This window comes from Delphinapterus leucas, chromosome 6 (genome assembly GCF_059928025.1).
Source record: "Delphinapterus leucas isolate spDelLeu-1000000601 "Yukka" chromosome 6, BTC_Dleu_Yukka2, whole genome shotgun sequence".
NCBI lineage: Eukaryota > Metazoa > Chordata > Mammalia > Artiodactyla > Monodontidae > Delphinapterus > Delphinapterus leucas.
Genome location: NC_143134.1, coordinates 70,826,202 through 70,840,478, shown reverse-complemented (window position 1 = coordinate 70,840,478; position 14,277 = coordinate 70,826,202). Strand labels below are relative to the sequence as shown.

Genomic DNA, 14,277 nt, shown 5'->3' with positions numbered 1-14,277 from the left:
TTAACTAAACTACCAAGCTCCGGGAGTAATTAATCAGACCAGAGGTGGGTACCTGAGTCAGGATGGATACCTCAGAAGGCCTTCTTTGTGGATTTGAAATCCAGATTGATAGGATACATATCCGCATCTATATGTCTATATCTATATCTACATCTATATCTATACTTATCCACGTGTGGAGAAAGGTTGACTGATTTACTCTCTTTCTTTATGCTGGTAAAGCATAAACCTTGAGATGTAGGATGCATGGGCATCATTTGCCGGTTGTGTGGATCAGAGAAGCAGATGAGGCAGGTCTGCAGAGACAGAAGAATAGAACAGCCAGGCCAAAATGAGTAGAGATGAAAGATGAGAGAGGGAGAGAGAGCTGGGCTAGCATTTCAGTTCCATTCCTAGTATCTCCTTATTTTCTACCATGTCTTTTCAATAACTTTCCCTTCACTGCTTAAGCAACTCAGCGTGGCTTTTGTTACTTATAAACAAAGAGTATATAAGTTCCACCCGGCTGTGCAGAGCTGTTCTTTTACCTGACAGCTTGGCTTTAGCCCCCAGTACTCTGCTCTCTGCACCTGTCCTGAGATTGCAGCCCAGAGGAAGGGAGGCCAGGAAATGAAGTCTTGGTATTGTTCTGAGGGCTGCAGCCTCTGAGTAGAGGCTCCCCTGCCTGCGTGATCCCTGTGGTTCCCATGCCTCAGGATGGCACGTCCCATTGACTTCAGAGCTCTCCTGGAACTTCTCTCAGGCAGCACAGATGGCGACCTTGTGATAGGTCGCTTCCTGGATCCATCTTCTGGGTGGATCATTAATAGAGCCAACCGCCAGGTGGATGACTGTGGCTGCAGAGCCCTTCATGGCCTGGGAAGGTGACGGACAACACAATTTCATAGCAAATTTTCCAATGAACACCGCAGGGCTGAGGTGTGAAACGACCCCAGAAGGAAATCAATCATGGATCCTGGGGAAAATCCTGGAATAGGAAGCCAAGTGACAGCATGAAAGCATGTCAAAGCTGTACAGATCATGTGCTTCCTCTCCTTGAAGTTTACAGTTGGGGAAGGGAAACCAAGATTTATTAAGGGCCCAGCATGTGACGGGCACATGAATCCCTAAGAAGCCCGTGGCTCAGGTTATTATCCTCATTGTGTAGAGGAAGAGTCTGAGGTTCAGAGTAGTCAAGTAATTTGCTTAAGTGGTGAAGATGGAGTGGATTCTGAGGCCATGTCACGCTAGAGCTCAAGCTCTGGTCAGAAGTGACTTGGCCATCATCACCCAGAGGGAGCCCTGTCTCAGGAGCCCAGACCAGTACTCTTCACCTCTCTCCATGCTGCCTCTATCACGGTGCAACTGGCATGGCTGGAGAAGCACTGATCTCAGGTCTGATGGTCAGAGCCCAGCCAGGCAGCCTGAGATCTATTGCAAAGAGAAGAATGGAACAAGAGACCATGAGTTCCCAGAGCAGCTTTGCCTCTACTATGAGCAGTGAGCAAGCCTGACCACTAATAGCTCAGCACAGCCCAGTCAGATTTTGATAAGGGCAAAGATTCTAGAAAGCCTGGGAGCAGAGGAAAAGTGACCACAGTATAAACAGAAGAGCCCAGGCTTTTTGGTCTGGTCATCTCACTTACTAGCCTTGGACAAGCTGCTGATGGTGCATCTTGGTTCCTGTGCAGTAGCAAAGGCACCTGGACTGGATAGTGTTCCGTGATGGAGCTCTGGATTACTCAGGCATCCACGGGGGACTGGAGCCCAAATGCGCCTGTTCCATCATGAACCCTAGGCCTCAGACATAAACCCTTTCTGTGGACATGAATCTGGCCTTTTGAAAGACTAAGCGGGAGTGAGCACAGGGTACAAGCTAGGGAGAAGGGAGGGGATGATTTGGAGTTGTTGATGGAAGACCCAGCTGTGTGGGTGGGCTACACAGATGTGCCCCCCAGTACCCCAGAGAGACTGTTAGCTTAATGTGCCATGCAGATGTGGAGACAGGGGTGAGGGGCACCCTGTGAAGCAACTCTTCAGTGTCATGGGTCATGCTATATACATGAGCAACAAGGACTGAGCTGTACAGATGTTCCATGGACCACACGGGGACATGGTCTAGAGATGTTCACTGTGGACTGAAGAGCACAGCCAAGTCAGGAAGCTCTTGGATTAGAAATACCAACGCATTATTTTGTTTTTAAAAGCGTCAGACTACAACAAATGTTTGCACTGTACACCATTTGCTGTCTGGCAACTGTCTAGGTATTTGTTGAGTCCTGATGCTCTGACATTCCTTCAAGAGTTTTCACGGGCTTTCGAAACTCCACTGCACACCTTCTCTCCTGGTACTTTGGGGGCCTACTGACTCCAGGCTCTAAGCATTCCCCCAGGCCCACCTCTAACATTTACAGGGCCCCAGGGTAAGATTGCAAATGGAAGCCCACAAACTCAGAGATCTAAATATTTTAGAATTCCAAAGAAAGCTAAAACAATTGTTAACAAATATACTTTCATAACGACCTGGAAGGCCAGGTTTGATTTAGAATGATCAGAGACTCCTTGGATTTCTTGGCCAGAACCTGGTGGTACCAGAAAAGCCAGTCCGGCCTCCAGCCTGTAACCCACCCCTCTTCTCTCCAAAATGCTGGTTCTGTTTTCAGCCATGAGGAGGCTTTATGCTCAGTTATGGACAGCCCAGTCTCCATGTCTAGCTTCACCCACAGTCCCCCTAACAGCCACTCTCTGGCTACCTCGCAGGCCCAGGGATGAACACACTGAAGACCTGATCCACTCTTGGGAGGATGGGCTTGAGGGAGAAGACTGTGCCGGCCCTGGAAGCAGCGTGGGACCATTTGGACTGGGAATTCGGAGTTTACAGGTACCTGGGCTGGGTCTAGAAGTGGAAGGAAAGTGGGTTTGGGCTGGAGACATACCTTTGGTCACAAGAGCTCCTCACTTTGTGGGGCAGGGCATGGCTGGAGGATGGTCAGAGGGGAGCCTTTGATGCACAGGACCCAGCACAGAAGATCCTCTTGTTTGCTTCCAAAGGCAGTACTATCTATCCTGATGGTCCCAGGAAGACACCAAAGAGGTGTCTGTTTGTACTACAGGTTGCTGTGAGCTCTAGATACAGAGAGACTTCTGTGGGCAATGTCATCTGGGTGATTTTATGACTTGCTTGCTCTCCAGACTAGCTCAGTTCCTTCCTGCTTCCATGCACTCATCTAAGAACTATAATCCTTTCTGTGGTCTCCTCACAAATTATCATTCTACTCTGGGTGCAGGATCAGTAATTTTTAAAAAATGGTGGTCACTCTTTAGCAAGTACGTTACGTGTAACTGGGACTATGCCAGATATCCGCGTGATCTCACTGCCTGTGAGATGAACGTGATTACTCCTGCTGGAAGAACAAGAAATGGGCTCAGGGCAGTGCAGCTGAGGAATTACTTCTGCTGCTGCAAAGGCCGTAAGTGACAGAGAACAAGGTCTGCCTGACACCAAACCTGTGACAGTCCTTGATGCCTCCTGGATGAGAGAAAAAGCAACAGGTCATCTACCTCCTTATCTCCCTCAAAATTTCTCACCACTCTTTCCCAGGAAGGAGTGTGCTAGCCTTGAGAGAAAATACTCTTGAGATGCTGAAATCCCAGTGACTGTGTGTGTGTGTGTGTGTGTGTGTGTGTGTGTGTGTTTTAGAGCTACCAGGGGAAGGGCTGAGTCAGAAAACCATTTTCAATAGTGTGTGTGAATGTATGTCCCCAATACGCTCTTTATTACAAACTGGGAAACAAAATGATGGGGGACCTATGCTTTTTCCTAACACCCTCTGTGGCAGGAACAGAGCTATGCTGTTCAGACCCCCAGCTACATTGTGTGTGGTTAGATGGCACTATTAACCTCTTCAGTGTCCTCTCAGCTTTCTGGCTCTCTGGAAGGACCTCAGCCAATGAATGACCAAGACAGTGATAGCCAAGACACACCCTTCTCAGGATGGACTTCAGCAAGGGGGTGGTACAATGGCCTAGCTATTTCCACCTAGCATGGCAGTCTTGTAGTGGGTAAGAGCAGTCTCTGGCAGAACGTCTGTCCAGTTAGCATCACAGTCTGATGGTGCCTCACGCCCAATCCAGCTTCAGCCCCTTTCCTTTCACTGGGGTCACTCTTCAAAACTTCTTCAGAATCGTTTCCACTCCCACCTCTGCCTCAGCATCTGCTTCCTGGAGAACCGAACCGACAACGACCTTCCAGAGCCTCATACTTCACAGACAAGCAGAGCAAACCATGTGAACCTCCAGTCCACTGGAATACAGTGACATAAGGACAGGGATGATGCTGTGTGTTCTTTCTTGCATTATCACAGCACCTAGAACAGTAAGAGGCACACAGTGAGGGGTAGGCAGCTCAGTAAACACTGGTTAGGTGAATGAACAAAACCCAAATCTCTGCATGTGCACACATCGGGATCAGCGGGGTCTATGCCAGTGCCTCCCGTCTTCCCCTCCAGTTCACTACCTCTTCCTTCTGCTACACTGACATCCACCCCCTTCTTTCTGTCTGCCTTTCTCTCCCTTCCTCAGTTACCTGAGAATTTATGTCGGGCACGGTACCCTGTGCTCAGAGCCACCTTCTGCAGTTGCTCCAAACCAGCTGGCCACGTTTTCTTCTGCTTCTCGTCCTCTTCCGCTTTCTCTGCCAGCTGGTACCATTCACAGCACCCACTTCCACCTGTTGGGGGCCAACACCCACCCCGAGTGCTCTACTCACCTGTGTCGACTTAAAAAAATGTGTAACATGAGAGTTGTGAGTTAAGTTTTATTTGGGGCAAAATGAGGACTATAGCCTGGGAGACAGCATCTCGGCTCTGAGAAACTGCTCCAAAGAGGTAGGGGGGATGGTCAGTATATATGTGATTTTGGGTGAAAGGGGAGTACATGCACTCAAGCACTTCTTTTTTTTTAACATCTTTATTGGAGTATAATTGCTTTACAATGGTGTGTTAGTTTCTGCTGTATAACAAAGTGAATCAGCTACACATATACATATATCCCCATATCCCCTCCCTCTTGCGTCTCCCTCCCACCTTCCCTATCCCACCCCTCTAGGAGGTCACAAAGCACCGAGCTGATCTCCCTGTGCTATGCGGCTGCTTCCCACTAGCTATTTTACATTTGGTAGTGTATATATATGTCCATGCCACTCTCTCACTTCATCCCAGCTTACCCTTCCCCCTCCCCGTACCCTCAAGTCCATTCTCTGTGTCTTCAAGCACATATTTTTGCAGAAGGTTTCTGCTAGTCTCATGAAGGTTTCTGCTAGTCACGAGGAGCAGTTGTCACCATGAAGGATTTTAGTGCTTTTGTAGATGTGAGGAGATACAAGAATTGGGCTCATAAAATCAGCTCCTGAGAATATCTAACTCTCTGGAGACCTGTTCTGCCAGTTTTCCCCCCCGAGCACAGAGCGCCTCATTTCCACTCTCCACCCTGAACTCCTTTCAGGGGTGTTGAAGGTTAGCAGCTGCAATAGCACGTGATGTAATCCTTGTAGAGGTAGATGGCAAGTGCCAGTTTGCAGCTGACACCTGTCTCTGGAGTCACGTTCCCAAACTGTGTCCTAAGGAACACTTGCCTAACAAGGCACTTATTTTTAAAATTGTCTTCTGGGTGTCAGGCACCCTATTAGGCACTCTGTTTACATTATACTTTTTTTAAAATTGTGGTAAAATATACCTAACATAAATATACCTAACATAAAATTTACCATTTTAACCATTTTTGAGTGCACAGTTTAGCGACATTAAGTACAGTTGTCCCTCAGTATCCTTGGGGGATTGGTTCCATGGATGCCAAAGTCTGTGGAGGCTCGAGTCTATTATATCAAATGGCAGAGTACAATTGGCTGGCTGCAAACCTGTGGATACAGAAGGCTGGCTGTACATTCAGTGTTGGATAGACCACACTTCGCTTATCCATTCATCAGCTGATGGACATTTAGATTGTTTCTACATTTTGGCTACTGTGAATAATGCTGCTAGGAGCATTGGTGTACATTCATCTGTTTTTAGTCCCAGTTTTCAATTCTTTTGAGTATGTATATAAGGATGGAATTGCTGGATCATATGGTAATTGTATATTTAATTTTTTGAGGACCTGCCAAATTGTTTTCTACAGTGCTAACAAGGTACTTTTTGGAAAAAAAGGGTTCCATGGTCAATAGACTTCATCCTCTAACTCTTTCTTGGAGAGTCACAATGCACTTTAGCATAGTAGAGTCTCTGAGAGGTCCCGCAGAAAAGAAAAACAAACCCCCCCCCGGGAAAAAAACCCCAACTTTGACCCACCATTCCCCAAACTAATTTGAAAGTGGAACCCTTTTTTTGCAGAGTAACTGGTAACATACCAGCCCCTGCTGGTTTGGGAAACAGTACCCTGAGCTCAGTGGGGCTGACACAGGAAGGGCTGGGGCTCAGGGCCAGAGAAGAAAAATCACTCACTGCCCAGAGACGGGACAATCCCCAACTCTCCAACTAGCTTGTTGGGTGACGCCTGCGAGTTACTGTCCTTCCTGGCAGCTCTGCAAACGTGCCATTTCCTGCCTGGTACACCCTTTTGCTGCTTCTTTGCTTCTTGAAGACTAACTTGACCTTTAGGACTAACTCAGGCAGTCATCCCATCCCCCAGGGAACTGACCCCACTCTCCTGTCTCCCCAGGCAGGGATTGGAAGGCCCTCTTTGTTAGCTCTTATTAAACTACGTTGCCTTGTTAAATGGTCAGCCTCCTCCACTAAATCAAGGGTGGGGGGGCAGTCAAAGTTAGTTTCCATAGACAGCCACCTGGAGAGTTTATTTAAGAATGCGGATGCAACCATCTTACCCCTAAACATTCCAACTCAGTAACTCTGGGGTTTGCATACAGAAGCTCTAGAGTGTGAATTTTGAATAGGCACCCGGGCAATGTTCTTGGGCAGATGATCCTTGGAATCTTCTGTTGTCAGCTATGTGAGCATGACAGCCACTTCTACGTCTGTGTATTTTACACAAAAAATGTTAAAAGAATGAATGAATGAACAAATGAATGAAACAACCTCAATTTCATCCTCTGTAAAAGATGAAGTTGGACTGAATGTTCTCTAAGCTTTCTCTTGGTTAAACTTCTCTTTATAAAGTTCAGATTATTTCACCCAAGACACTGTGTTCCCTGCAGCTTTAGTATCCAAACCATACACAACACACAAATCCAAGCACACAAAACCACCAGGGAGACCCACTGAAGAGGATTTAGTCCATGCTAGTACTTAAAAATGCCGCAGGACTCGTGAACAACCATACTTTTAAAACTATCAATGTTATCACAAGCTAGAGATACAAAGAGAGTATACACTCACGACCATGTGAATTCAGTCTCATTCTCTATCATGAGCATGAGTGGCTGACAGGCAGCACTGTCAGGGCTGACAAACCCTTAAGTTTGGGAATTAGGGAGCTAGGCATTGCGGAAAACCAGAGGCCAGAGAAGGTGCTGGGGTGTTAAGCCCCTTCTCCTGCTTTGAGGAGAGGGCACAGACTGTTAGCGCTGTCAGTGCCCCCTGACTCTGCTCCAGACATCTCAGTGGAATCTTTGGACATAAAACACTGACTCTCCTCTCCCTGAGAACGCTGCAGGTTTTGAGAGGCAACTCCAGCTTCTCATAAGAGCTATGGCCTGAGAAGAATGAAGTCTCCCATTACTTATAACTTCTCAGCATTTCAGAGGAAACGGCTGGCTATGGCTGCCAAGATCCAGCAAATATTTGGTTAGCTTGGAAAGAATGGGTGCTCATTTTCCAATTCTCACAGATTTCTGTATGCCCAGTTCTTTTTATTAAAAACTTCAAATCCAGAGATAAAGTCAAGTGGCACTCCAGGCTCTAAGCATTCATCTGTATCCCAGGGAGCAGAACCCAGAATCTAAACAAACAAAAGCTTAATCAATAGAACTCATGAATTTCCTCCAGGAATCAGACCCAACAGCCGAAGAATAAGCAGAGGGGCTCCTCACTGTGGTTTTCTTTGGGCAGACATTTATGGGAAGGGCAGGGGAATGTTCCCTCAGTTGACTAGGGACAGAACACTATGGCCCATGGCAAATCCTGCCTGCTGCCTTTTTTGTTTCTTTTTGTATGGCCTGTGAAATAAGAATGTTTTTTACATTTTTAAATAGTTGACAAAAATCAAAAGAAGAAAAATATTTCATGACATCTGAAAACTATAGGAAATTCAAATTTGCGTCCATAAGTAAAGTTTTATTGTAACACAGCCATACCCATTTGTTTGTATATTGTCTATGGCTGCTTTTGAGCTACAACAAAGTTGTGTAGTTGAGACAGAGATCATATAGCCCATAAAGCCTAAAATACGTCCTATCTGGCCCTTTGCAGAAAAAGTTTGCAGACCCCGGGGGTAGAGGATATAAGAGTTGACCTTCCCATGCATTTGAACTAAAAACTAAAAAAATATGTATGCTCAGTTAAATTACAAAACAAACACCTGTTTAACCTAACACATGGGTCAGGACATAAAACACTGTTGGTCAGCACCCCGGGAGTACTCTGGGTTGCCCTTTCTTCCTGACCAGAGTTCATCAGTACCTGGACCTTTGTGGTAGTATATTCCTTGCTGTTGTTTATACTTCTGCCCCCTAAACTCCATATTTGAATTTTGTTTGTTTTTGAACTGTGTATAAATAGAATAACACTGTATATTTTCTTTTCTGTCTTGTATTTTCTTTCAACACAGTTCATGAGACTCAGCTCTGAATTACTGCATGTGGCTGCAGGTCTGTGACTGCCTTTGCTGCACTGCATTGCATTTCATTACTTTAGCACAGTTCACTTATTCTTTTTACTGTTGGTGGACAGTTGGGTCATTTCCAGTTTTGGCCATTGTAAATAGCATTGGACATCTTATAACTAAGCCACCATTGACTCCCAAGAGAGGAATGGAATTGTTGGATAGCAGGGTATGTGTATCTTCAACTCTACCAGTTAATGCCACACCGTCCTCCAGAGAGGTTGGACCAAATCACCCTCCCACCAGCTGCCTCCCTCTAGAGAGTAGAGACAGTTTGTGTCTTGTCAGTCAGCACTATTTTCACCTCCAAAGCCTGAACCACATGAGTTTGCTGCATGTTCCCCCAGCACCTTGAAAAGCCAGATGAGGTGCATGGGAGCCATCATCCCTTCTGCTTTGTATCTTCCATGAACATAATTCTCAAGTCTTAAAAATTCAGTGAGAAAACTGTCAATTTTCTAAGAATAATCCTTGAGATAATGTGATGTCTTTTATTTAGAGTGCTGTGCTTGGCTCACGGGGCAGTCAGATGTGTGAATGTCCTGACAACCCTTTCCCCTTCCCTGTCCCCTCAGGATGGGAGCTGAGGAAAGAAGCCGATCAGACAGGACAAGGAATCAGGGAAATGATAACTGCCCCTCTCTCCTTTGGGAAATCAGAGGACTTAAAGGTCAGGGTATTAGTTCACAGGAAGCTGATGCTTGTGTCTTTCTTGGCAGGGTTTTAGGAAAACTGGGCAGAAAGGGCCCACTCCAATGGCCAGCATGCCGAAACCCCATCACCTGGAGGACCATGCACTAGAGGCATTTCTGAAGCATGATGTAGCACTACATTGAAAAGGCACAAATAAACCCCAAACCCTAGCACACATTTATCCAGTTTTTGAAGCAGATTAATAGAATAACCAATAAAACATGTATAAAAGCTTTAATTAAATCTGATGAAATAAAACTTCATGTTTTATTTATGGACACTCCCAACATGTAAAGGATTCAGGGACACATTCATTTTTACTGCCATTTCGTCCTCATATCTATAATTAAATCCAGGCTGCAGCTCTGGCCCAAAGCGATGCGTCATTTTAAAACTGGCCTTGGACACTCCCTCCCCCACCCCCATCTGCTTTTAATTATAATTACCAATCCAATATGACTGAGGCGGATGGTAAAACTAAACAAAATAATAAAACAAACAAACAAAAAATGGTTGTTGCCATCATGTTTTAAAACGAAATGCTAAAGGAGGATTTCAGGCAGGTGGGTGCATCCTCTATTTCCAGTTTTATTATGTACCAAGTGCACAATCCCTTCATTTTACTTTCGACATAAAAAAAGGACTTCATGAAACAAGACAAAATAACTTATGATTATATGAAACATAACTGTGACAAATCACAAAACTATACATATTAATAGAAAAAAGTGTACCTAATTCTTTAAAAGATTTATGACAATAAGCACCAGATGTGCCCCTAGAGTAAAATCAGCCCCATATCCAGTATGATATATGCAGTTCACTTCTCTACGTGAGTGTATATAACTATGTACAAGAGTCTGTGTGATTTATGGGAAACAGATTTCCACTTTTTCCCCCCAAAGTGCTTTATGTCAGCAACATTACACAGGATGCTCTGCTGTCTGTACAAAATAAATCTCTTCTTTCCTACACTCGCCATCTCTCCAATGAGTGTTTTTTTTTCTTTACTCATTGCAAAAAAAAAAAAAAAATGTAACCACAGAAATTCCACACCACCAACAAAAAGTGCCATTAAAAATGCTGCTATAAAATGACACGGTCAAAACAGTCACATAAAATACCAAATAATTAAATTGGACATTTACAATCACTATTCCCAATATTTCAAGGCAACTGGGAAGCAAGGTTCTTAGATAGGGGGTTGAACACTTACCTCTGTTCTAGTATGTTAATGTGCTTGACAGCTGCTAATTTTAAAACAACAGAACAACACCAAAGCTCTGTTTTATCAGTGGAAACTTTGCTGTGATTGACTGAAGACCTTTTGTTCATTTTGGAATCACCTAAATAATTTGGGGTAGACATGGGTAATGGGAGATACCCCACAGGACTAGTAAATATTTAGATAATATTTAGCAGCTGATCAGAGGCTAAATTACAACTTACATTTTGATGCAGTCCCTTTAGGGAATTAAGACAATGCAGCAAATGAAATGTCTCTAGGCATACTGATTTTTTTTTTTAATGTAATAGGATAATTGGCTTTGCGCTGTGTGTATTTTCACAAGCACCAGTCTTTTAAAAGAGGGGAATGACAATCTCTCTTCAGATGTTTACGAAAATGGTTACATATCAAGAGTTAAAAAGACCAGGAAATGGAAGGAAATGAGTTTTTGAAGTTTCTACTTTTACTGCTACAAACATAATGATGAAAGCATATATAAATCTTGTGCAGTGTGAAAGCAAGCAAGGAACAAATTTTAAGGTCAGGTGAGATTCTGGAATCTCAGGGCAGCGTGTGTTGTCTCCAAGGAACCTGGAGGTGTCCTGTCCTGGGGCCCTAAGCTCAAACCTGCAGCTGAGGGGAAACATGGAAGGGGAGTGAGGGGCACCCAGCCTGGCAGGCTGCACTGGGCCTGTTCCCTCTCCCAATTCCTGCTGGGGAAGGAGGCCCCGCAGGTGCGCTGCTGTCTGGCACCCTCTGGTTCCCTCGGGCCTCAGCGAGGCCAACGGGGAGACTACAGATGTGCACGAGGATGTCCTCCAGCCAAAGTTTCTGAGGTTCAGCTTCTGGCTTTGTCCTCCTAACCTGTTTTCACCTGAAATTATAGCAAAAGCCACAGGCAGCTGCAGTAACAACCTTGCCTTTCCATTTTTCCCCTCCTCATCACACAAATGAAATGTGTTTTGAGTTCCCTGTAGAGGCTCCAGGATTTAGAATGAATAGATTGTCTCTCTAAGATACCAGAGCTTTCCCTTCTCCGCAGGGTGTGACAAAGGACATGGTCCCTGTTTAGGCCAAGTGACACAACCCACAAAGCCTGCCAGAGGGGTGGGACTTTGTGTGCCGTCTGAGAACTCATGTGGAAAGAAAGCCTGACGCGAATTCTTTTGTAAAGCAGAGCAGATTTTTGTAAAGTGAATGACTTGTCTCTTTTGCAGACATGGATGTCTGCATGATGGCTCTCCTCAGATCAGAGCCCACTGGCCAGAGAAACTAGACTGACTGAGTGCACTGTCAGAACGGACCCTGCACTCTGTTCTTTATTCGGCTGATTCTACTTCGTGTCAGAATGAAGTCCGGAATCAGGCAGAACACTACCGACTGTGCGGCCAGACGGGAAGGACATGTCTGTCAGGATAAAAACTGTCACCGGATCCCAAGTCTGACACCAAGCTGTTTAATGGTCTTGTTGAAGATTATAATTATCCCAGTTTGACAAATAGCATTGTTTCATTTTCCCTCAGAGAACATTTTTAAAGAGAGAGAAAAGAAATCGTGAGAGGCGAGAGTACTGTAATGTCAGAATCTACCAGGTGTTTTTGGGTTTTGGCAATTTTTATAGCCTATGTCATAGGACTCTGGATCTTTTTAATAACTTGGTAAAGGCGTCACAGAAAATGGCATCCTATTCAGGTTTGAGATCAAATGGCCGAGAGCTCTGGGTAAATTCCAGGCCCTCAAAACAGAGTTTCAGACAGAAAGGTTGCCTCCTTCTGGCCACCTTTCCAGAACTGTCCCCTCTACCTGCCTTTGGCCAGACCTTGCTCAGAGGTGGTGAGCAGGCAATGGCGGGTGGTGGGCATGTCTGAACCACAGTCAAGAAGAGTGTGAGAGCGATGCAAAAAGAGGGAGAGAAGGAAGGCAAGGGAGCAACAGACAGACAGGTGAGGGGAGATCCTAACGGAGGGAGCAGAGGCTGTGCAAAGTAGCCAGACATCAGGCATCTCTAGTTTGGTTTTCTGAGAACCCAGGAGCACACGTCCGTGTGTCCCTGCTCTCACAGCTTCTAGAAGGTCCCTGGGCAGAGCACCAGAGCGGAGGCCATGGGTGAGCCCGTCAAGTGACCTTTTCCTTTGAAAAATGTCTTCGAGGTGGAGCCGCTGAAGAGTCAACCCACGAGGGTCTCTGTGGCAGCACTGGGAAGAGGGTGGCCTACCCCATGTCCCTCAGGTAGCCTTTGCTAATGCAACAGTAACATTCCAGGCGCTCACAGGTGCTGCAGGGTGCGGGCAAGCAGAGCCACAGCGGAGGCAAGATGTACATAGCTGGGGGCATTAAAATAATTATTTCCATCCAAAGAACAGACCTCTAAACATTGTTTTCCTTTAAAAAGTAGACGTAAGTAACAAGTCTTTAAAATCAAAGAACTAAGATAGGTTGCATGAATATAAAACAAGCTGTAGTGCTTCTCAAGGGCCTGTGCTTGACAGAACTTTCTCATTTTGCTTTTGGAGAAACACTGAAAGCAAATGGTTAGTGTGGGAATATCTAAGAGGAGAGAGGCAGCCAGCTCACTGGATGGCAGGCAGGCGCTGGGAAACCTGGGGTCCTCCAAGAGCTGAGCCCACGCTGTGCTTTGGAAGTGGGTTCCCCTTGCTGTGCCTGGCTCTTGGGTGGGATAGTTCACTGTGCTTCTGGCAATTTGGGTCGCCCTTCCTTGTTTGGAGTTTCAGCAAATCCCCAAATTACACTTTCACGTGCACATCATCTCACTGGTGTCCTTTGAAGGTTGGCAGCCAGGGAGTAACAGGTATTCGGTAGAGTGAGACTCTGAATTCCCTTTGAAAAGAGTCCTGCTGGTCACCGGCAAACCCAGGGAGAAAAAGGAACAGCTGCAAACACACCTACAAAGCCCAGCTCTGACCATTCAGCCCTGCCCTCCAAAGACACACCTGGGGCTTGGCAGGTTCCGCTGATTCGCTTGACATCCTTTTTCTTACAGTCTGTGAAAGTATAAGAAGAAAAGGTGGCAAGGAACAAAAAGACTCTGGATGCCAGTGGTAGTGGAGGCCAGGGGAGCTTTTAGCCTTCAGTATAGACAGAGGAGAGCTGGCTAGGACAGCGATCCACAGCGCTGATCTGCAAGAACGTGGTGTCTTCAGGTCCACTGCGAAGAGACTCCCCAAAAAGGCTTGAGGAACCCGAAGGTAGATCACACACTGGAAGAGAAAGAGCGCACAAGTCAACTGCTACCTTGTTGCAGACGCCGGGCACGCAGGGAGCAAATGCTGGCTGGGGCTGAGGAGGAAACCGTGCCGGGCCAGGCCCTTCAGCGGGTCTCCCCGTCCTCGGGCTCCTTAGGTGGGGGAAGAGGCTGATGTGCAGGCAGGTGGCTAAAATAGGACTTGGCACAAGAGATGGGCTGAGTAGCAATGAAAGTGAAGTTCTGTAGGGAAGAGTGAGGGCGGCCTCAAAAAGGAGGTGATATTATGGTTGAGCCATAAAAAAGGATGGGATTCTCACAGACGGAGAGATAAAGAAAGAAC

The 14,277-nt window shown here is 45.9% G+C and overlaps 1 protein-coding gene across 3 annotated transcripts in view; it reads right to left on the bottom strand.

Annotated features, from left to right (window-relative positions):
• Positions 1–8,701: 8,701 nt before the first annotated feature.
• The window catches only part of GLIS3 (GLIS family zinc finger 3), a 499,285-nt gene continuing 493,709 nt past the window's right edge, over positions 8,702–14,277 (bottom strand). For all 3 annotated transcript variants that reach the window (XM_089913241.1, XM_089913242.1, XM_022573610.3), the window contains one exon: positions 8,702–13,950. In XM_089913241.1, the coding sequence (XP_089769367.1) occupies positions 13,814–13,950 (137 nt within the window). In that variant the 3' untranslated portion in view covers positions 8,702–13,813. The remainder of the gene's footprint in view (positions 13,951–14,277) is intronic.